The sequence below is a fragment of the Homalodisca vitripennis genome, chromosome 2, assembly GCF_021130785.1.
Source record: "Homalodisca vitripennis isolate AUS2020 chromosome 2, UT_GWSS_2.1, whole genome shotgun sequence".
Classification (NCBI taxonomy): domain Eukaryota; kingdom Metazoa; phylum Arthropoda; class Insecta; order Hemiptera; family Cicadellidae; genus Homalodisca; species Homalodisca vitripennis.
In genome coordinates, this window is record NC_060208.1 from 17,688,403 (window position 1) to 17,712,219 (window position 23,817).

The window sequence follows — 23,817 nt, forward strand, 5'->3', positions numbered from 1 at the left end:
ATTATTAAATTAGCCCTTTGATGCCAAACATATAAAAATGAATGTAACGTAAAGTAAAGTTGTAAATAGTAAAGTAACGTACCCTTGAAGATCTTTTATTTGCTTGATTGAAATAGATAAAAGTGGTGGCGTCGTCCTAGCACGTTGTTATAAATAGTAATTTGTATCATTAAATGGCTAATACCGTCGCGAATTTGTTTTAGGCGAGTTTACGTGTCCCACGTGTCTCACGGCTCACAGGGCACATATTATTTGAGTAGATGGCTACCAGTTTATTAACTTCTACTCATCGTCTAGTAACCACCGACTAGACATAACCCTTCTTAGACTACAGCGCCATTGTCTCGTGCCAAGACGCCGACACCCGGGTTGTGAGTCTACACATTGCAAAGGGAAGTAAAATCTTAATGTCTTATAAAGTAAAACATCGTAGGCATAATTTCAGAGAACATTGGATATTTTAGGCCCACCTATAAGACATACAGTTTTAGTTCTTATGTTCTAATTGGCAGCAACGTGGCATTACATACTTTTCCTTTACAATCTAAAAGTGATGTTTGTAAGTTTTCGTAATTAAACTGAACTTATAAGTAAACTTTGCATTTCTAGTATTTATTACTACGACCTCAGAAGTCACCACCCTCATGTGTTATCGTCATACGGTACAACGTATTGTTATCCATTTTTATCTTATGGTAATAACCTTATTTTTATGAATTAAATTAAATTTAAAAATTCAAAAATGTTTTTATAAAAATTTTATTTGAATAAACAAACAAACGAGAAATGACAGCAGAAAGTTTAAAAATACTTTTAGAATTAAAAATTTTTATTTAAATACAGTAGAGTCTCGCTAATCCAAAACTAATTGGGACTGAACACTGTTCGGATTCTCGGAATTCGGAATAGGTAGATTTCATGAATAATAACGACATATCGGGGTTGATTGGCTCGTGAACAAGTGAAAGTCAGAAGAGAAGGACAGTTTAATCACACTCAGGTGCGAAAAATGCTCTTGACCTCGCCTTAACACACTTCATCAACATCAAATGATGTTTTGCTTATGCGGCAACGGCAGAACATTGCATCCTCAAGTCGATTCACTGCACTTCGTCAGAAAAAATTACTACATTACTTTCTAAATGGATTAGTTTAGTGTTTTCCTCAAACCCATGCTCTAAGCACAGGTATTATGTCTTTGATAAACGTCCTTATACAGTTCATTTTGTATAGTAATAAATGTATGTTTTTTCATGAACGTCATTTTAATTTCAACTTTCTTCTACTAATTTCATATTTCTTTTAGTCTTAAAGTTAAAAATCAGAGATTGAATAATTTTGTATATACAACATTTCGTAAATCGGTACTTTTTCCGAACTTTGTTTCCAATAGGTGAATTTTTAGAATAGCAGGAGTCTGCTGTTATAAAATTGATGTAAAATAAGTCTTATGTATGGTAGCTCTTGCGACTGATGAATATTACCCTTGCCAGTCTGTGGGTCGCGGCGAGGTGAGGCACAAACGCTGTCTTGTCGCACCAACGGAGGTCGCTTATTGGCTCTGCTCTCTCCCTCTGCAGACAACTGCAGCAACTCCTCGTAGATTCCCGCTGCCAAACATATTGTCTGGATTAGTGTCTTACTCCCAATACCTTAACTATTTTAATTGGTTCCAGCTAAAAACCAATTTAAAAGATTAGATTGAATATGGATTCTGCTTGTTCTCGTGGTAGTATGTAATGTAAATGAACAAATTACATTAATGCCTATATCTATACTTTATAGTCTAAAAAGCGACAACAATCGGACCTTGCTGGGGCTATCACGGAACATTTGGCAGAGCTGTTGTAGATATGCAATACAGACTGGTGAACTATATTTATATCATATTTGAAGAACAATGTTCCCTGTCACATGTATCGTATTTTCATGAATATTTTTAACAATGTGTACCAATTAGCCAATACGGTAGTATATTAGATACCAAGGGTGAAAAATTCGCTCCATGGTAAAAAGACCTTGATTGAGATTCAAGATTTTAATTTGTCATTACAAATTCAACAATAAATACAATATAAATCATCAATATTATCAACTGATATCAGTAAATATGTGTTATTAACTCCACATTACAGGGTTATCTTTGTGTTAGAATAATGAATGGTCAACTAAAACCCTTTTTTAAATTATTTTATTTCATATACGTGTTTTGTTATTAAACCATCATCAGTGTGAACATTAATCTCTAACTAAATAATAAACAATAATTAATAATAAATAAAAAATAATTTTTAAAAAGGGTTTTAGTTGGCCATTAATTATTCTAACAGTAAGTACATGTTTAACACTACTACTATAAGTAAACAAATTTAAGTAACTTATTTTTTGCTTATGCCAAGTCATTTGAATAATTGCACAAGCTATATCGATATCTAGTACCAAATTTTATCTGTGAATCGACTAAAATATGCAAACCAAAGATAGAACACACACGCTCTTACTTACTCATCCTAATTAAGATTATCATAAATAACACTTTTAGTGTTTAAAACTGTCAGAATACGTTTAAAATAATTGGAATTAATACAATATAAATTAATAGTGTAGTTAAAGAAGATAGTGTAGATCTTCTTCTTCTAATGGATGATTAAGCACACTGAAGCTTAGAAAGGGTCTATTGTATACCCCAGCAGTGAACTAGTTTTAAAAATTTCAGCAGTTTCTCTAAACGCCAAAAACAACCGAACAGGTCTTCTTGAAGAAATTCACCATTCTTGTCCAATATTCCAAAAATGGCAAAACATCCTCAGGCAGGATAGTTAAAATGACATAACCTGCAGAGTGGATAGTCCCTAAAAATACCGACTTTAAGGAGGAGATGCTTCCTAAGATCTCCGTAGCCTGTAATTATACCCCGCAACCTGAGAAAACACAATGTACCTACTGAGAGAAGATACCCTGCAAGATAGTGACTGTAGAATCAGCATACACCTTTTTAAACCTGTCTGCACCCTCCACCCTTTCACATGTTCAGTGTGCACCCAGAGGACACACAGAATGGTTGAGGTCCTGAAATATGATTGATGTCGAGGTTAGGTTTGTCAATGTCCGCCATTTTGTTTCTCATGACCAGGGACCCCAACAGTCACGCTGTTGATTCCAACAGGGGAAGAAACGACTGGGTAACAATCCAGACAAGTTTAACACTGAAGTCCAACTCATCCACAATTGCCTGACTATGTGTGAAAATACTAATTGCTTTTCTCAGACAAAGATTCTCAAAAGCACATTCCGTAATGGCAGTCTGCCTGAAAGACAGTGGGATGAGGAGCCGCAGAGACCATCAGATCTCTACATGATAGCATCACCTCTGTATTTCTAGTATCACTTTTTGTCATAAGAACCAGTATAGTTATACTACAGGTTACAAGGAGTTACAATCAAATACATGATCTGAAATCTACAAAAAATAGATCTCTAACTAAAGCTGTTGTACTAACGTGTTTCTTCCTGTATGATTGCCACTTCCTGCAACAGACCCTGTATCTTCTCCTGAGTCAAATCGTCCATGCCCATGATGGTCTTGATGAGAGCAATGAGTCGCTCGGTGTACGCTCGGTAGCGGCTCAGGTACTCAGATACTCCTGGTTCCTCGAACTGTCAATATAACAAACATGGTCATTTATCTGTGTTTAAAAACATACAAAAATTCAGACTAAGCAAGGTGTTATATGTAAATGTAATAATACATTAAATTTTTTTGGCTATTTTAAAATTTTATTATACATTGCAATTTAGCATTGTATTCACATAATAGTACTGAAGACTTCATTTTTTCTATTATGTTCGGTTAATTTTTCTATTAACTATATCAACAATTTATATTCATTGTGGCTACTCATATCCTTTTTTCAATTACCAGGTTTTTCCGGTCAAAAATTTGTGATTCTCTTGAAACATAAACCTTTATCTTCAAAATAAAAATATTCATGTAATCTTAGTTTTTGACCTAAAGTGGCTATTATCACAGCCAACGTTTAAGTTATTCGGTTCACACGACATCGAAATACAGCTTACATTCTTCATATATTTTGGCCTCAATGTGTAGAGCCATCGTCAGTTAAATTATATTAATATGTTTGTTACCAAAAGTTGTACATTTGAATTTTGTGTGTCCATCAACATTAGACACTGTGTTACTTGGCAGTCAAAGTGATACACTGAAGCTGCCAATAACACACATGCGCTTATACAGATGATTTAAAGGGGCGTAGCTGTATTATGATTGACTGAAGCTTAACCAACCAATTACCAACAGTGATCAATATGGATTATTCCTCACAGGCTGCCAGCTTTTTGACAATTTGATGCTATCAGAAGATTATAATTCTCCTTCTTGCTGTAGAATATCATAAACTCCTGGTCATTAACTGGATCACGGTATCCAAGGGGGCAAGGATTAGAGAGCAGTCTACAGGGTAGTTACATTAAAAATTTGTTAGTGACAAATTGGTTGGCACAATTTTATAAATGTTTATGACCAGGATATTTTATAAATGGGTATGAAGAGTGGATATGTTCTGCTAATTGTGAATAAGAGTAAAACATTTTATTTTACCATGCATTATTGGACTTGGCTATGACATTTATAAAATCATTTAAAAGTTGTGAATTCGTTTACTTTGAATATGCTGTTAGGTAATACATTATTACTGAACAACGAAGAAAAAACTCACAGAACAAAGGATGGGACTGCAGTAAAAATAAAAACATGTCAAAGAACTAATTTTTGAAAAAAAAAAAAAGATCAATTGTCACCATGCACAGAACCAAATGTGCCCACCTTGACCATAGTCTTGAGTAGTGAGCGCACGTCCGCCATGGTGCGGTTGTGAGTGCTCAGTAGTGAGCGAACGGTGAGTGCCTTGTTCTTGATGGCGTCACAAGCAGCAAACAGCTCCACCCTCTGGGGCTCCATTTTTTTCATCAATGCCTTCACTGACTCTGCAAAATAATATATAACATGTTATAGATGGTAGTGCTTTTGTACATAACTGTTACAGGTTATATCCGCTATACATTATAGGTTAGATACAATACACGTCAGATAACGTAACATAAAAATACAATGGTGCATGACAAATTACGTAATGGTTTACTAACCTACAAAATTATTTTACTTTTGTCAGAAAACCGAACACATTTCAGATAGGTTCTAGCGGGTATTGTAACATAACAACCATTTATAATCCAATTAAAATGTCATAAACCATGCCTGAGTGAAAATACCCTTTAAAATATAATTGAAAGGACTATTGGTAACCAAAGAACGTGCTATCTAAACTGCTTATCCCAGAAATGCCTGTCTCTGCTGAAAAGCCAGAATATAATGACAAGTATATAGTATACATATGAAACAGTTGATATCATGTTTATTTGTATTCAGTAAAAACAAAATTTACTTTAACAGTGTTTGATATTATTGTTATGGAGAGATCGTTCGTTTAACAAGGCTACGCATGTGACAGATTTCAGTCACCTAGGGAGGTGGAGAGCAAGGCACATAACCTTGTTAAAAATTATTTCTAAATATAATTTTCAGGAAACAACCGCTCACAAAGTACGCTTTTATTAGAAAAAGCACGGGGTAACAAATACTGTAGTAGTAACACCCACATCATCATAAACGGATAGCTGACATGTTAAATAAACTATAGATAGTATTTCCTTAACAAGAAAGAAAGCTTTGTACATTACCAGATATGAGGGCCTCAGCTTTGGCGATCCAAGCCCAGTCGATCTGCGAGTCCGGCGGACACAGCTTCACCAGACTCTCCTCCAGGGGTGATAGTTGGGTGTTGAGCGTCTGGTGCAGCCTTGAGCTCTGTTGAGTGCTCTCAACCAGCTGTCAACATTATTACATAAGCTTACTATGGCCTTTATATAAAGTTTGTTATTGACGATAGATATTATTGAAAGGATAACAGGATTTCGGACATTTGCCATCGTTATATCCAGGCGTTGTCACTGCATAGGATGCAAGTCCTGAGCACAAATCACAAGTACAAAGATCACAATCACACATCACATTAGCACAGACTGGACTCCAAGCTTTTGGGTATGTTCAAACTTTTTTCTTTTCCCTTCTTTACTTCTTTCTGTTCGTTATTTTTTGTATTTATTAATACCTTTCCCACCTCATGAAGAGGATAGATTCCAATTCTCGAAACATTGTGTTATACCTTTTAAAGCTATAACGATGACAAATGTCCTGTTATCCTTTCTTACTGCAGCGTTTCCAAAGAGACCCAGTTCAGTGTTAAGTTTCTGGTCCAGCCTTGATCTCTGTTGAATGCTCTCTACCAGCTGTCAACATGTATAACTAAGGATGAGCCAAGACCAGAAATATTCTATTGAAAGATTGTGGTCTCAATTTTAAATTTGATACTTAATCCTTGTTATTTGTAAATAAGAATATAACACGGTAAATGGTTTTTTTTATTACCACTAAAGCAAATATGACCAGTAGTAGTGACTAGGCATTCAAACCGCCCTCGGCCATGATACAAAAAATTTATTAAATGTACTGTACATATTCTTATAGGACATAATTATACAACACAAATTACGAGGTAAAAGTTAGCCATTTTCCATTTGTTTTCCGCAGAGTAGCACATATCTACACACAATATCTAGCACAGATCTATAATGATGCACAAATATAGACATTGGAGATAGGAATTAATTGCAAGCTAAATACTATTTTAAAACCATAATTTATATATTATCGATGTGAAATTTCATAAATAATATACATAAAATAGTCTTCAGTCTCCTAAAACATCGGAAGCCAAAACTAATACTTTAATTTGTTAACAAAATTTATCTTTTTGCACGTTGAATGAGAACAATATTAGATGCACTTTTTAATTTTAAACTTTATTCATAGTAAAGTAATTTCTCGGATGGAACAAATTATAAACAAGGAATTTGTATTGGAGTTCTGATTAAATGAGGGTCCAGTATAGGAAGCAACTGACCTGAAGGAATGCCGCGTCATTAGCCAGTGCCTCTGAGGTACGAGTGCGCAGCGCCTCGTACATCAGGACAGAGTTACAGATGTTGGCCACCACACCTGCTAGTCGCTGTTCCATTAACAGCTGATCGTTGTTTTTGGCCACCGCTGCCTCGAATGCAGACATCACCTGTTATAGACAAAAACATTATTTGATACATCGGTAAAAAATATTAATAATGAATCCAATCTCAATCAAAATCTATAAATGCTTTACTTTAAACGCCAATGCATCTTCGTTAGACTTTACAAGTGCCTTTGATGATCACATTAAAAATTAATATACTGATTCCTAAATTCAGTACTCTATTTAATCCTGGGAAATACAGTTAAAATATGGATCTGACTATAAAACAGTTAAGGTAATTATAGATCCATGGTGAACTGCACTTTTGTTTTGTGTCGCAGTTGAGATTTTGATTTATAAGATTAGATTCTTTGAAACCTTAGCTATATTTTCTAATTAACCTACTACCAATCAAGTTTTGCCTGGTTTTGTGTAAAAATATGCAGCTTTCTTACTTTTGAGATAATATTTTATTGCTAGGAGCATTACAATATTCTAAATTTTATGGCCTTTAATACTAAAATATTTTCTGTTCAAAAATGTTCTAAATATATTGTGTGAAAAGCATTAAAAACGTAAACAAAAAAAATCGGATTTGATATTATATAAAAATAATTTTACTGTAATAAAATATGTACGCTACTAAACAGGACTATAAAATCCAGGATTGTTTTATTTTATCTAATGTCATTGCACATCACATTCAAAAACTAAAGGGATCCAATAGGGGAAAATTAGTCTTCATTGCCCGTATGAAGATGAAACATTTCCAAGTCATCATTATGAGTATCATTGAAGTTTTCCAGTTAACATTGAGAATTTTAAAAGCTGTTGAGTGGAACACTAACGTTGCAGAACAAACACTTTTTTCAGTAAGCTGTGCGGTTGTATGAATAAGTGAGCAGAATTAATTAATTTTGTTCTGTAGTTTTTTATTTTAAAGTTCAGTGAGCCAGAGCCCAGAAGTCAGAAAAAAAAACAGTTTCTTAGAGTATACTTTAATGTAATAACTCTCTAATGTAATAACTAAGTCCATGTGGCGTCTGACCTTCGCTCACTAAGTAGATCGGTGTCCTCTCAGGTCATGGGTCTGATTACTGGACATGGTCACCTGAGGAAGCATCTTCACAGAGTTGGCATCCTTCGAGAGGATCCGCTCTGTAGAATGTGTGACGAGCAGGAGGAAATTGCTGAACACCTGCTCTTTGACTGGCCTGCATAAGCAAGGTAGCGGTACGCCATCTTTGGCAGTTTGGACAAAGGTGGTGAATTTCCCCAGGAGGACCTGATCGGTTGTTTTCGGCGGTTTGTACAACTGCTGAAACCGTAGACTGGTCGGCCTCATGGTGTGCTTCCGGCGTGTTCAAAAGGCCCTTGAGGCTCAAGTGCATGGTAATAGGCCGCCCCATAGAAGTCCATGTAAAATCTTGTAGATTTTTCTTACCATAGTTCAAAATTTCGTTAGTTTTTAAAATTTAAGACCAATAAGGCTGAAATCAAAGAAACAATCTCATGGTGCGCAACCACAAGATAACATCACCCTTTAAAATAGACCTAACCTAAAATATCTTTTCTGGATTGATCCAAAACAGAACAGAAGGTTAACATGTTTGTACTAACCTCAGCGAGAGCAGGGTTGGCTCCGGCTGCCCACTTGAGCCGCTGTTCAGCACTCGCCACTAAACTATTCTTTTGTTCGATTGCCTCAGCTAGGTTCGGTTGCAAGGCCATGAGCGCAGTGCAAGTCTTGCGCAGTTCCACCATGAATGTACCTCGACCTGTACAAAAGAGTGTCTTATCATTGGTACACAACATCTAGTCAGCTGTATGTATTGTGTGACATTTTTCACACTTCTGTCAGCGGACAGTGATTAGTCTCACAATTTTTGTTTCTAAATTCTGTGACGACAATTTTATACAAACATTTATAAATTATAAACAATTAATCTATGAAGTTTCTATGTGCTCAGATTACAGACTTATTCAGAAAGAAAATAAAAATTATATATTTAACCCTTCGTACGCTGTAAACGGAATATTCCGCTGAGTAAATCTAACTCAAAACGTTCTAAGCAGAATAGATCACGGAATCCCCTGACAACGCAATATATTTACGTTAGTTCTACAAATTGCCGCCAGAATGCTTGAGAGTGAATATTTGGTGTTCTAATATGACGCAATGTAAAGCGTGACTCATCAAAACAGCTGGGACCAATCACAACAGAAGCTTGTGTTTGCTTTGTCAGTCCGCGCCATCGCCAGTGAGCAAGCTGTACGCTCTAAGCGGAAATACTCGCGCGTGACAGTCAGCTGCCGGCGGCCGCTGTGTTGTTGTTTATTGTTTATAACCTGCTATACTGCTTTAGCTGTCTGTTGTGTGAGGTTATCAATATCGATAATGTGATAAACTATATATCTATGTAAAACATGTGAGGCCAAGCCTGCCCTCCACCCAGATGAGTGTTTTGAGATTTACCACACACAAGTCCAATATTAGTGTTCCTTTTTTATTTTTGTACTATTTTGTGTTCTTTATATATTCCATATTTGTCATGCATTTGTTCCCTTCATTATCTACTACTTTTATATAAACAATCTGAATTGTTGTGCTAACTTTTGCTACTTTCAGAAAAGTTTATTGGACTTTATATACTGCCGTGTATATTTACATGTATATGTACTCATACGTAAATAAAATAAAAGCAATACAAAAACTATCATGTGTTTTCTTCAGTTGCAAGATAAACCTAAAAAAATATACAACTTTGAAAAAATTAAAAATTATTTTTTTTTTAATTGAGCATTAGAGCAATTTTATACAACTTGCTTTCAGCGTACGAAGGGTTAAGATTTGGTTTCTAAATGTAAATACTTGTTACCAACAGAATGTAAACAAGTAAAACAACTACAGAAGTTTACTTTCTATAATGAGCACGACCTGATAGTTAAGTTACTCTGCAGGATCCAATATTTGACATACGCCTTATGTATGGCAGCTTCTGTTATCAGATTCAACATGCACTATTTCTGTACCTTCCTGCTTGCACCTAAAATAGCTCTCATTCATACTTTTAAAAAGTTAGCTGTCAGTCGATGTTCAGTGTGTGTGTTTTTCAAGCCTTCATTGGAATTTTCTCCCCAACAATGACGGAACAAGAAGATTCAGTGAATTTGCATTTAAGTTTTGTTTTAAACTGGTGAAAACAAGTTATATGATCCAGTAAGACTTTCAGGGGAAAGCCATGTCCTGACTTCTGTAAATTTGTGATCCAATTGTTTTTAAAATGGCCGTAATTCGGTTGAAAGATATACATGTTAATGTTAGTTTTCATCAATACAAATCCCCAAAAACTTTGAACATGTAGTGTGATCAAAGCGGACATTCGCTTAACAGTGCTTGAGTTGTAAGGAAATTTGGACATTCCAAACACCACTGTTGCCAAAATTCTGTTTGAGAATTTGGATTGAAATCATCCGAAAATTGTTTTTTTTTCCTTCCTGAGGGAAAAGGACAGTTTGTCCCCGCGCTTAGTCCTAAAAGGACCTTTGCGCCTATGACCCAAAATTGTTTACTGTAGATCAAAAGGAGCGGGGTTTTGAAGTTGTGCAAGACTTATACAAAACCATGATCATCAACCCTAAATTTTAAAAAGTGGTCACTAGCGATGAGATATGGGTTTATGGGTACGATCTAAAAATAAACGTCTAATCATCAACCTAGATCAAACCTGGAATTCAGTGCCTTAAAAAAGCTCTGCAGATTTGGATCAAGATCAAGACCATAATAACGGGGGTTTTTTGACCACAAAGGCATGGTGTACCACATTGAAGGGGGTTGCACTATCACCAAGGAACACTACCAAAAAATTTTGAGACATCTCAATGATGAAAACGTCATGAATTTTGGGCCAGTGGAGACTGAATGTTTCTCTATGATAATGCACTGGTTCATTCCTCTCACATGATTCAACACCTGTACAGTCCTGAACTGTAACTTCTGGCTGTTCCAGAAATTGAAATCCTAGCTCAAAGGAACCAGATTTCAAACAATTGAAGACATCAAACTGAATGCAACGGCACTCTGAGTGATAATGGCAAACTTGAAGGTGGAAAATTAGCAACTGGTTTCTCGAAGTTGAAGGACTGTTTGAACAAATGCATTGCCTCCGATGGAGAGTGCTCTTAAGGTTACTATTTTTTGACTTTGACTACAGTGTAGTTGTATTAGGTAAGCTAGGTCAGTAATATCAAAATATCAGATACTTTCCGGACAACACCGTACAACACTCATATATTGCCACTGTTACTCACTGATGGGTGGAGAGAGTTGTGCAGCAGCCAGCATGTCTTCATGTAGCCAGCAGTGTGCGGTGAGCTGCAGCTGGAGCCGCTGAGTCGTGAGCTCTGCGCGCTGAGCATCCTGCGTCAGTCGGAGAGTGAGCTGTGTCGCTCGCCACCCTACCTCCACCGCACTCACTGCTGCGCTCGCCTACATGACATTCACATCAGCTCAGTTCAGCAATTATGTTCAGTGATAAATAACACAAAAACTTTGCAAGAATTACGAGACATGCTTTGACGAAATGTGTCCAAGTCAAGATCAGATCTCTTTATTTATACAATGTAAAAGATCTCTCTCATGACAAACCCTTGTCCAACTGTACTACGAGCAGATCAATAAGCTCTCTCTAGAGTAACCTATTTAATAAGGAAATTAAGACGATCTGTTAATCTGTCCATGTTGAACTCAGCCTACTACGCTTTTTTAAGTTCTTATCTTATGTGCAGTATTAAACTTTGGGGGAATAGTAGCAATGCTCATTGCCCATAGATAATTTGTTTGGTAAAAGGTGTTAAGCATCTATACCATGTAGAACTTCTTGTTCACTAAATTTTAAAGAACTAAAACTCGTGACATTTCCCAGCTTGTATATTTTCTACTGTTTAAGAAACAATTATACATTTTATTCCATACAAGCCTGTGATATTATTAATATACTATTAAGATTTTATTAGTTTAATGCTACATGTCATAAGTTTAATTGTTTATTGTTTTTGTTCATATTGCATAAGATTTTTTGTGTTAGTTTAATATAATTTATTACAGTTTTAGGTTCAGTTTGTATAACTTGAATGTACAATGTACAGTTAGTAAAGCCATTACTGGGAAGATACGCACCTGGTTGAGAGTGGCACTGGTGACAACTCCCTGGCGTACGCAGCAGTCCACGGCTGCGCGACACAAGTCTTCCAGTGGCACGCGACTATCCGCGCCTACCTCACGTTGCTCCACCTCCCCTGTAACAGCCAAACACGATATTCAAATGTGATGGCGAGAATTTCGGTTGAAGGATATTGGTATTTAATGAAGACAAAAATTTGAGAATAATATTTTTGTGGTAATTACAATATTGCAGTTTTATATTCAAATTACTACATTATCTCAACAAATATACAAAATTTGTTGAGTTTTCTTGAGATTTTTCCCAACGAAAAATATACAATTCATTACCAGTAAAATTATTAGGCCTCAGAACATTTGTTCTTTTATGAAGTTAAGAAAATATTGTTATAGTAAAAAAATTCAAAATTACGGTTAAAATGTGCATCCAGATTTATATATTATTAATCCATGAAGTCATTTATTGATTGGCCATGGACTACAGTAAACAGAATTACAATAGAAAAATATAGATATTGAACCTTTAACGGCCACAATTTTGTACAGGATAAACGTTATAGGAATCACTCACAATAGTGTACTCTGAGTATATACACTCTAGTTGCAGTAGTGTATCATATAAATTCATTAAAATATTAGTGCATTTGGTAGAGCCGAACATCAAAATATGAAAAGGAGTTGATATTCTGTTGATATTAGAGACCTATCTGAGATTAATTATATTTTTGTATAGCAAATAGAAATCTTTTAAAATTAAATGGAAACATACCTACCTTAAATTATATACTACTTAGTATGTTTACAAGAAAATAATAAATAACTAATACAAAGCATTTTAAGCTTAAAACTAGTAAACATTGCAAGTGTTCAAGAATTGCATTAAAATCCTAATAATTTGAAGGATCAAAGATCAAATACTGCGATTTAAAAACCGAGTCGTGATGTACATATTTATGTAATCTCTGAGTGGAGGCAATGAACCCAACTGGTCACCAGTCAGGGAGGGGTCTGAGATGATAACTACCTCAGATTGCATTCGAATTAATTGAGAAATCAGTAAGGACGATACAGTGTCCTCACGAGTGCAAAGGGATAACACTAAAAGACTACACAAGTGTCGGTTCACTCACCAGTAACATTGAGTCCGACATGCTGCAACAGGAGACACACAGTGGCGGCCATAGTATGAGAAAATACTCCGAGCAGCTGACAGCTCACGTAGTCGGCAGTAAAACATCGGATTGGTCTATTCAGTCGGTCATCGTCACACGGTAACGTCGCCCCAACACCCTTGAAGGACTCACTGTTTGCACGGCTCAATGCAAACAGTTCTTGCATCGCCTGCAACCGCTTCACCAGGAATATGCGGTCCAGGACTGCTCTAGGAGCGGGGTCGTATGTCGGGGCCTGCAATCACACCGGATAAATAATGACAGGAAATATAGGTGCTTTAATTCTTACGAAAATGTTACTTCACTCAAATGTTATTAATGCACAATTCCAATAATTATAACTAAAGTTCTTTTTGTGCTCATTAATTTATGATGAGATTTAATTTAGTCAAAAATAGTAGTGAAATACTATAAAATACAGAAAGACTGCTTTCCCTGTCTGAATAAAATTTTATTCTACGATTTACAATTATACATTACGTTTAATAAATATGGTACAGTTTCTAAATAATTGTATAACAAATTTTTACTTTAGAGTAATTTGCTTTCTTTAGTATCTAAATGTCTTTTTAAACTCACTCTTGCAGTAAATTTAAATTGGCTTATCTCCTAATTATTCGGGAACGGAGTATTGTGTTAATGGCACGTGAGAAGCGAGACAAACATCACATGTCTCTCATTACAGCAATAAAAACTGGCATTCTGTTTTCTTCCCTTAAACTAACATAATTGTTAGCATCAGATATACAACCACAAAAATCTCAGTGAAGTTGCTCCATGGTCACAGTCCTAACAGTAATTTTAACTGCCTTTACACTCCCTTCAGAGAGCGTACCTGTAGAAGTCAAACCGTTATAAAGAGAGTATTGAAGGACTTGACACAGCCTAAGAAAAGTCTTTACTGAACTGACTAACTTTATTCTGGTCAATCGTGAAATTCCCTGACTTTTTCATGACTTTCTCCATATTGTTAAAATTCCTGGGCCTATTTTCCCAGTAACCCTAAAATAAAAGCAATAAATATATATAGTATTTTTTTTTAACTTCTCATTAAGTGACCAGTCGAACTTTTTCCATGTAACAGGCCAAAAATGCACAAAATTTTGTAATTCTATGACAAGTAACAACTCACTGCCAGCAACTTGGCGTCTCGCAGCTGATCTACGCTGCGCCATGCCCCTGGGATGTGCAGAGTTGCGAGGGCAGACACGAGCCCACAGCAGCCCAGCGCCAGATTGTCAAACAGCCCGTTGAACCCCATGAGCAGCATTTGTCCGGGCGAGAGCGGATCAGATGAGCCCAACCGCTGGAACATCGCTTCCACTGCCTCCTGGAGCCCTGTGGCAACTGCCACCGCCGCCTGACACCCTTCTGGTATCGCCTGTAACACCAGATAGCTCTGCTGTATAATGTTGGTAGTCAAATAAATAACAACCACCTTGATCCAGTTTCTATTTATTGCTTTTTAAGTAATGAATAAACGTTACATTAGTAAAAAAGCATGTTACGTTACGTGCATTTAAATGTTGCATATACACCCTTCTGGTGAATAAGATCAACACAAACTATGCCATTACTGCTTTCAAGATTTGTTATTATGATTATCAAAGTACTATACCTAGAGACAGTAAAGTAGGTTGTAAATAAATAGTAAAACACTTAATATTCAACAGTTACAGCCTAGATGTTGGCTTTTCTGAATAATTATAACAATTTCTTATAATTACCATTAATCATAAAAACGGTTTTGTAAAAGAAGTTAACAATAATTTGCACAGCATATACAATCCATATGATAATTTCTGACTGTACCGTTTACTGTTACATCATCTTGTTGTTGGAGCATGCTGTGTAATCAATGTAATAGGCTGTTATGCAACACATTGTTGGGTGTTGGGGGGGAAGGAGGATTACAGATGATCTTGAACATTTTTTTAAGGCATGTTTCATTTTGTTTATTATTGCAATGACTGCAACATCACTCAATAATAAGTGACACAGCAAATCTCAGAAAATTCTATACGTGAAATTTTGTATTTTATGAAGATTTGGCGCATGTAAAATACAAATTGAAGTTTTGGCACAAATTTTCTGTACATCCTTTCTGACTGATGCATTTGAATGTAATCAGTCGGTAGCTCAAACTTCAATACCATGGCCATATATTTTAAGTATGTATTCATGATGACCAAAATGGAGATTATAAAAATAAATGTTATTCAAGGATGTAATTTGTCTTTAAGTATCATTTTTGGAATAGTATTATAACTACTTTATATTAACTTGCATATAACTCCAGTCAAAGCAAGATATATTTTACAATTTACATGGTTTATTCTAATGTTTTATACTTACGCCCATGCCGGTGACAAGCAAGTGTAGGTGTAGCTGAAGTTGGCTGACCAGATCTCCCAGAGGCATCTGGACAGAGGCAATGATAGAGTCCAGTTCTGCTAGTAAAGTCAACACCGTCGGATCCTCCCTCTGTATCGTTTGGATAGCCTCAGGCAGTATGATAGATGAAAAGTTCAGGTTTAACTCCTGGAAATACAATCACATGAAATTCTCTAACCAAGAGTACATCAGGAGTTTGTGGATATGCTTTTATTGTCATAAATATATTTACTAATCATTGACAAAATCATATTACAGTTACCATACCAAAATGGTATATAATAAAAATATTTTTTTAAACACAGGCATTAAGATCTAATGAGATTTAAAACAAATGATGAAACAAATGATGACACGCATGCACACAGCACCATACACAAAGGGTACAGTACTACACGCTGTCAGTCAACAGAACAGCTGTTTTCAAAGAAAACCATCATATTTGGAAGCAAAAATGTTTAACAACCTACAACATTACTTGAAAGCTAGAAGACAAAGATATTAAAGAAGTGGTTGCAAGATAAGGCTTGTGCTCTATTCCTCTCCGCTACAGACAGTGTCAATATTTCCATTTTCGAATGTATCTACAGATTCCCCAGGTTGTCAGCTGAAGTGCTTCCGAGGACATTACTCGTGTCTGAAGCCTACCTTGGAGAAGACCAACCTTCCCTTGGAGCTGGGCAAGCTATCATACAGTAAGCATGTTCTCTTCCTAGTCCCATTGATTTTATATTTATCAATAAATTACCATAGCATGGTCTAATCACTCTTTAATTAATTATAGGAATCACCCGCATGTTTACCCCTGTCTGAAGGGATTATAATGAAGTTATATTTACTATTGACTTGTAAGACTACCGGAATGTGGTTATATTTTGATGTTTTTTTTTATGAAGGAGTTAATTTTTCAATCCTGCAGGAATGTGTCTAGACTCAAAATCTGAATATTGCCCTTTAAGTCTAATTTTTTACAGTTTTTTTTTTTTTTCGATAAATTGGAATCAGTGAGATTGGTCTGTAGTTGGCAACACACAGACACTCACCTGTAGGCTCTTGTACTGGTTGTGCGCAGCTTGTAGACACTTGACAGCTGCGTGCAGTGTAGTTCCCGGCTCAGGGGGAGGCAGTAGGGAGAGTAGCCTCACCATGGTTCCTGCGCTTAGACACATGTCGTCCAAGAACCACTCTCCCTTCTGAGATGTCAGGTCCACCAAGCAGTCCTTCGTGCCTTTACAAGCAAAAATGTTAGGAGTGAACAAATAATAACTGTAAAAGTCAAGATAGATTTAGTTCTCTAAATGCCAGGTAGTTCAGTAGTTTTCATATGTAGAAGTGCTAAATCTAAATTAAAAGTTACAATAATTGAGTTGAAAAAAAAAACTTTTTGGAGAATTTAAAAAATAACAAAGTATATATCAAAATAACCAAAAGAACATTTGATAAAACAGCAATTAAATATAACACTGTGTTATTAAGCCTTTTTATTAAATTACAAAAAAGCAGGCTACTTTAAAAACGTTCTGTTAGGATCCACTAATTTAAATGACACGTAAAAGAACACTACACTCTTGGAGGAAGTTTTCAAAGTAAGCATGCTGATTTTTTTGCAATCCATTAGAAATACTTATGGATTCCAGCCCTACTCTATTTTTATAGTTTTTTCAATAAGTTGGAATCAATGAGATTGGTCTGTAGTTGGAAACACAAAAATATCTACCCGTTAACATCACAAACCTAAAAATATGACACTGTAACAATAGACTGGGGCCTCTCTATTAAGACTAGAAGGTTTAGAAACTGAAAGGCACTCACTCTTAGCCGCACTCTCCATGACCAGGAATCGCTTGTTCAGGTTACACAGAGCAGTGATGATGACACACTGTAGAGCGAGTGGGGACCTGTCGGCGACTCGCTCCATGGCTTTCTCGCCGTCACCCGCTTGCTCTATCACACTGGCACGGTCTAACATTCGCTTAGCGTGGGCTCGACTATCCGCTAGCAACCGCTGCAGTGCCATGTTGTAACCTACCACCACTGACGCCTGAGCCAGTGGCGGAGGAGATAACGCCACCTTCATCTCGGCTAGGACCGCTTCACAACTGTCACAATCATTGACAAATTACTGTAGTCCGTTTATTCACAATATTTATAAATTATAAGTATTTTATAAAGTGATTGTATTAAACTGTTATTTCTTGATGAATTACTTAAGATTTTAGAAATATGAAAAATAACACTAAATATGTTTGCACAAACTAGCTTAAAAACAGACACTCTGGGAACTTTACGAGAATATTACCCCAAATAACAATGTATTAATGTATAATACAGTATTTTATTTGTCTGTAGACAGCACAAAAACCAACCTGACATTTCCTACAGTATTTATATCATGTTGACATCATTTTGAACTACATAATAAATCAAATAATGCAATGTGGGAAATATAAGTCAAAAACATACAAAGTGCAACTTCACATTGGAGAGTGGAATTTCAAATAAATTAATGATAAATTGAAAATGTTTATTTATTTTAGGTGAAATAGGATCTAAAACGTTCTTTTCCCACATTTAACATTCATGGATATAATTCTATAATGTAATTGATGGGCATGAATTGACATTAATACGTATTTAAATAAAACAAATCCTGATTAGGTTCAAATAAACAAATATTGTACCTGAAATGTTTTTATTTTGTGCGATAACTAATGAAATAGTCTTTAGAAACATGATATCACAATGAGTTAACGATTGTCTATCAATTAACAACCCGAAAGAATATAAAATTAACGGAGATAGCCAGTCAGAAAACTGTTACTATCCTGTTTACAGACTGGTGCACTAAAGAGAAAAACCGAACATTCTAATAAGGGTAAGGCTCATAAGAGTAAGGCAATATGTGACTTTCTCTTACGAACTACAATGCCATACCATACATTTCTGACCATAATCAAAAATAAAAATAAAATTGCTTTATCAATTTTAAATGTATAACTGATGACTGCAGTCCTCACCTCTCTATGTAGGGGGACTGTAGCAAGGTGGAGGCCCACCGGTGGTATAGGGAGGTGCGGTGGAGGTTGATTTGGGACACGGGGAATTGTCTCACTATGGCACCATATTGCCCCAGCAAGTCCAGACACGCTCTGGTCAACTGAGTCTGCTGACAACATAAGTCGCAAAGCTCCTTCTCCGATTGGATACACTGGAACAGTAAACGAAAGCTCGAGAACACAAAATATTTATTAATAAATAAGAGTAAACATGTCAAAAAAAAACATGAACATAAAATATAGCTGGATTGGTAGCCTTCAGAAAATTTTTAACTTAGCGCTTTACTTGACTTACTTCCAAAGTTCAGTTGACCTATGGTTATTAGTTCACATATCAGAGATTTCTTTCCACATGCTTTCATATCTTCTTCATATTTTGCATCGGTGCATAAGTACCAATATTTTACATACTCAATGAAACTTGTAAAATAAGCTGATAAGTGTTTTTGGTGATAATGAATATTAATATGTATGAATCATAACATAAGAGTTGTACTCATCTTGTATTATAATTATGTACTCAACTTATGTGAAAACCTCAACGTGCCCAAAAACTTGGAGAATGTTGGAAAAGGTATATCAGGGTGAAAACATTTTTAAATGAGTTCTCTTCTGTAAATTAAACAGCCAATAAAGAGTATTATCAGCCAATTGCCCCAAAATGTCTCAAACATCCATCAATGTATGGACTGAATTTCAAGACATAATGGAAATTCATCAACAAAATGTGATGAAATAATGGTTCTAAGAGTGATTTAATATTTTAACAGTTAAAAGTTACAGAGTCTTAAATTGAACAGCTCATTTGTAACAATTTAAGTTCAAATACTTTTTGAATTTACCTTGTATGACTAAGAATATAAAAACTATTTTTTGAGTCAGGATAGGGTAGTTTACATATAGTTGTATTATACTTTACCAATCTAGTTTAAAAAAATTAATGCTGCTAATATGCTGTAAAAATTGTTCTCCGTTGCACTGTTTATTAAGCACACCACGGTATCAAAAAAATTCTGCAGTGACGTGAACAATTTCTGTTTAATGATTTTCATAAATATAGAATTAAATTTTCATTTTAATTAACAAAAATCTACAATATCTCTATCTGAAAAAAATTGTATTGAACAAATTGGGAAAAATATAAACTCGACTAGTTCCATACTATGTTAATTAAATATGCTCTAATTTTAAATAGTTTTATCAGGAAATCATTAGATTGACCCAATTTGATGTATGGTGCTTTGTGTCAGTAACTTAATAAGTACACTAGGTACGAACACTTCATTTGAACAACGTACCTGCAAGACCATTTGGCCCTGGCCTGCGTTTTGTAGAAACTCTTTGATGAGGTCGAACACCAGGTAGCTGTCCTGTTTGTTGGGAGAGCTGACTTCGGCCACCGACTGCGCAAGCTGGGGCCCGTACAAGTAACCCAGTGCCATCTAGAAACCACACACTTTTGTCAGACATTTAGTAGCGCTTCATCATCACAGCCAGGTTTATCTGAGCTATATAAAAAAAAAACTAAAATAACTAATTTGTTGGCTATGTGTATGCAATGACTGTAACTGTTCAAATAGAGTGTAGTGACTTTTATTTTAGTATTTCATATAAATTACCATCACATATCCACATAACAAAACAAACTTTTCTCAGTAATTCTCACTCCCTCTCACCCCCTCACTCTCTCTCTCTCTCCCTCCCCCTTCACCACCTCTCTCTCTCCACATAACGTCCAGGTAGTGTGTAAAGTAGAGGATCACTCACCTTATACTGTTGAATCTGCCTGGCGCACTCATCTGCCCGCAACTGCAGTGCACTGTGTGTCTTGGTAGTGGCGTCAGTGGCCGCACAGTGAGCCACATAACGTCCGGGTAGTGTGTAAAGTGCATGCTGTGCGTGAGCCTCCGCCTCCTTGACCAGAGCCAGTTGCTGATGTCGCTCCTGTAGAGACTCTTCCGCCTTTTTTAGTTTCTCCGCCTCCGCGAGCCATTGGCGTATAGCTGCGGCCAACTCTGGCAACTCTACCACCAGCTTGTCCCTGTCGCAAGCATGATACTATCTCTAGATCGGCTAAAATTATGGATCGTTACAATGTTCACATAATATGATAAGCTTGCTTAAGTACATAAATGCATGTAAACAATCACATGTCCTGGTTCTATGACTCTACCATGGCATAAATTAACAATTTTTTTAATTGCAGGGTCGTTGAACCAATGTTTGTATAATTGTACCTCCTTACTTAAAACAGTGAAATATAAATTAATTGAACCATATTAACATATGATGTATATATGTATGATGTAAACTCCATGTTTGTTACTGACAATGAAACATTTCCGAACCTCCCCTTGATTAAAACTGTTGATAAAATCGGTAGGATAACACACTGCAATACACCTGCATAAGACAACTGTTTGTCTTGAAAACTAATAACATAATGTTCTGTTGTAAGGTATAGCAATATTTGAATACATTTATAAAACAAATACTGAGTTATACAAATGAAAATATAACTAATTATTGTGTTTTTCCTAAAGAGGAATATCTAAAAATTCACTTTAAACAGAAATCAATGTACTTTCATTGATTACATTTCGTTCCATTTAACAATTCTTCCTCTGTGATAGTTACAACCGATTGGTAATCTTTACATATCTTTGGAATGTAAGTTAATAAAGTCATCACAAAGCACTTACTATATAGGATTGTCTTATTTTTAGCAATTTTGTCTATAAACGATTATATTCATTTATTGTAAAAATGTCGTAACTTTTTTACATTATGAACGAAAACACCTAAAAAACTAATTATATAATTTATTTAAAGAGAGGAGGTCGTCAAGGAATTAAAAAAAAAATTAAGTTGACATCAAAATGTAAAGTTTAATCAAATAATGTAAATTATCCTTATTTTACATACAAAAGTTAAACAACAGAATTTAGCCATTCACTTTACCTATTTTTAAAAAGAAAACAATATGAAAAATTTGATTTAGCCCAAAAAAGTTGAATAAATTTACAATATTTTATATTTAAAAAACATAATTAAAATTACATATACAGGGTTGCTACAGGAGTCCAATAATGAAATTCCCTGACTTTTCCCTGATTTCCAGACCAAATTTTTCATTTTTCCCTGACTTTTTTCGACGCAATCCCCAGGGTTTTGGACTGCCTGCTGCCTGCTTCATGCGCCGCGTCGTCTACAGGCTTGGACTCGGCGCGGCGGCAGTAAGTTTATTTGTGTAAAGGGATTTTATATTTTTCCCTGACTTTTCCCTGACTTGAGACCGGATTCCCTGACTTTTCCCTGATTTCCAGTCCTGTTTTTTTTCCCCTGACTTTTCCCTGACTTTCCTGATTTCCCTGACCTGTAGCATCCCTGATATAAGTGGAAAAGCTACACAAATACATTAATGTAACAAAAATTGTAGACTACTACTTTTTTAGGAGGGGTTGTTCGGTCTATTCTCTGCCAACAGAGAGTAGAGAAAAAGTACGGTGCATGGCTGAAAGTTGTGACTTTCTACTGGGATTCCAGCAACAGGAAACTAAGATTGTGGCCGGTTTAATTTTCTATGGCATCCATTAAAAAACACTTATAATGTAACACCCAGAAATTTATGAGAGCTACTGTAACTTATGACTTACCTGTTCTCCAACCAGTCATATCGCATCTCTGCCAGTCTGACTACCAGCATGGAGGTGGTCACTTCCTTCTCCAGCTGCTTACGGCTCTGTCTAGTCTCCATGGCAACCGCCCGGCCACCGCCATATACAGCTCCTGGTCCCATGCTCAAATTTAACTTTGTACTTCTATTATAATAACTAATTAAATTTTTTTCTAGATTAAATAAACACAGTCTGTTTCTAAGTACAACGGTTGAGGTAACAAATCATCTTCAGTTTCCGTTTAACATCTGAAGACAGCTCTCCACAGCAGCTGAAATATTTCAAGTCAATTGTCTACAGTGTGAACTGGAACTCATTTTGCAGTGGTTTGCTAAAACGACTATTATTAAGTTAAAAATACTCACATGTTCACGCAAAAATGTACATATAATTTTAAACTACATAAAATTTGGAATAATTTGGTTCTGGGCCTAAACATTTTAAGGCGTGTGTGTGTGCACAAAATTAAATATTCAAAAATGAATTTTTAGATTTTTACTATTTATGTACTTTTTTATTAATGTATGACCCCTCCCATTCAAACTCTTGTTATTCGCTGATACTTGCTAACAACATCTGACGGTTTGATTCATATCTCAGAATCTTGAAAATATTGTTGTGTATAAAATTTTCATATTTATAACTATCATTTCCTACTATTATATTCACTATTAAAAGGCGTAAAAATTATCTACCCAATTTTGCCTGATAATGTTAGTAAAACATCTGGAGACTATAAATCTATAATTACTAATCACTCCAATAAGCTGTGTACTGAATAAATTGTGCTTTACACTTCAACTTTACACTGTTTGATTTACAGTTGGCATATGTGTACGAGGAGTTGATTGTGTACGCTTGTAAGCAAGACAACAACTTCCACAGCAATTACCACACCATGCATGCTTTCTATTTGAAACTTCCCAACACAGACTGAATATATAAGAAAAAAAAACTAAATTGCAATGGCTGCAGACTGCATAATCACCTTCCAGAGGCATTAAGAATACTGAGGGAGCAAGACCTGACAGGAGATTTGAGCAAGTAGTTGATAAACCTAACTCTCTATACACTTGCTGAATTCTTCACAGAGATTAACATTTCCTTCTAATACTTGACTGATGTACTGTAACTATCATTACTGTAATTTAATTTCTTCGTAATAATCCTGTTAGTTATAAGAAAATACTCGAC

The 23,817-nt window shown here is 35.6% G+C and overlaps 1 protein-coding gene across 1 annotated transcript in view; it reads right to left on the minus strand.

Annotated features, from left to right (window-relative positions):
* LOC124355547 (serine/threonine-protein kinase SMG1-like) overlaps positions 1 to 23,817 on the minus strand; it is a 152,596-nt gene that overhangs the window by 5,908 nt on the left and 122,871 nt on the right. The window contains 17 exon segments of the mRNA XM_046806709.1: positions 1,485 to 1,610; positions 3,501 to 3,657; positions 4,844 to 5,004; positions 5,758 to 5,905; positions 7,041 to 7,205; positions 8,763 to 8,920; positions 11,454 to 11,631; positions 12,322 to 12,440; positions 13,455 to 13,731; positions 14,629 to 14,877; positions 15,852 to 16,037; positions 16,934 to 17,118; positions 17,703 to 17,989; positions 18,908 to 19,098; positions 20,245 to 20,388; positions 20,714 to 20,987; positions 22,603 to 22,735. Of these exon segments, the coding sequence (XP_046662665.1) occupies positions 1,485 to 1,610; positions 3,501 to 3,657; positions 4,844 to 5,004; positions 5,758 to 5,905; positions 7,041 to 7,205; positions 8,763 to 8,920; positions 11,454 to 11,631; positions 12,322 to 12,440; positions 13,455 to 13,731; positions 14,629 to 14,877; positions 15,852 to 16,037; positions 16,934 to 17,118; positions 17,703 to 17,989; positions 18,908 to 19,098; positions 20,245 to 20,388; positions 20,714 to 20,987; positions 22,603 to 22,735 (3,138 nt within the window).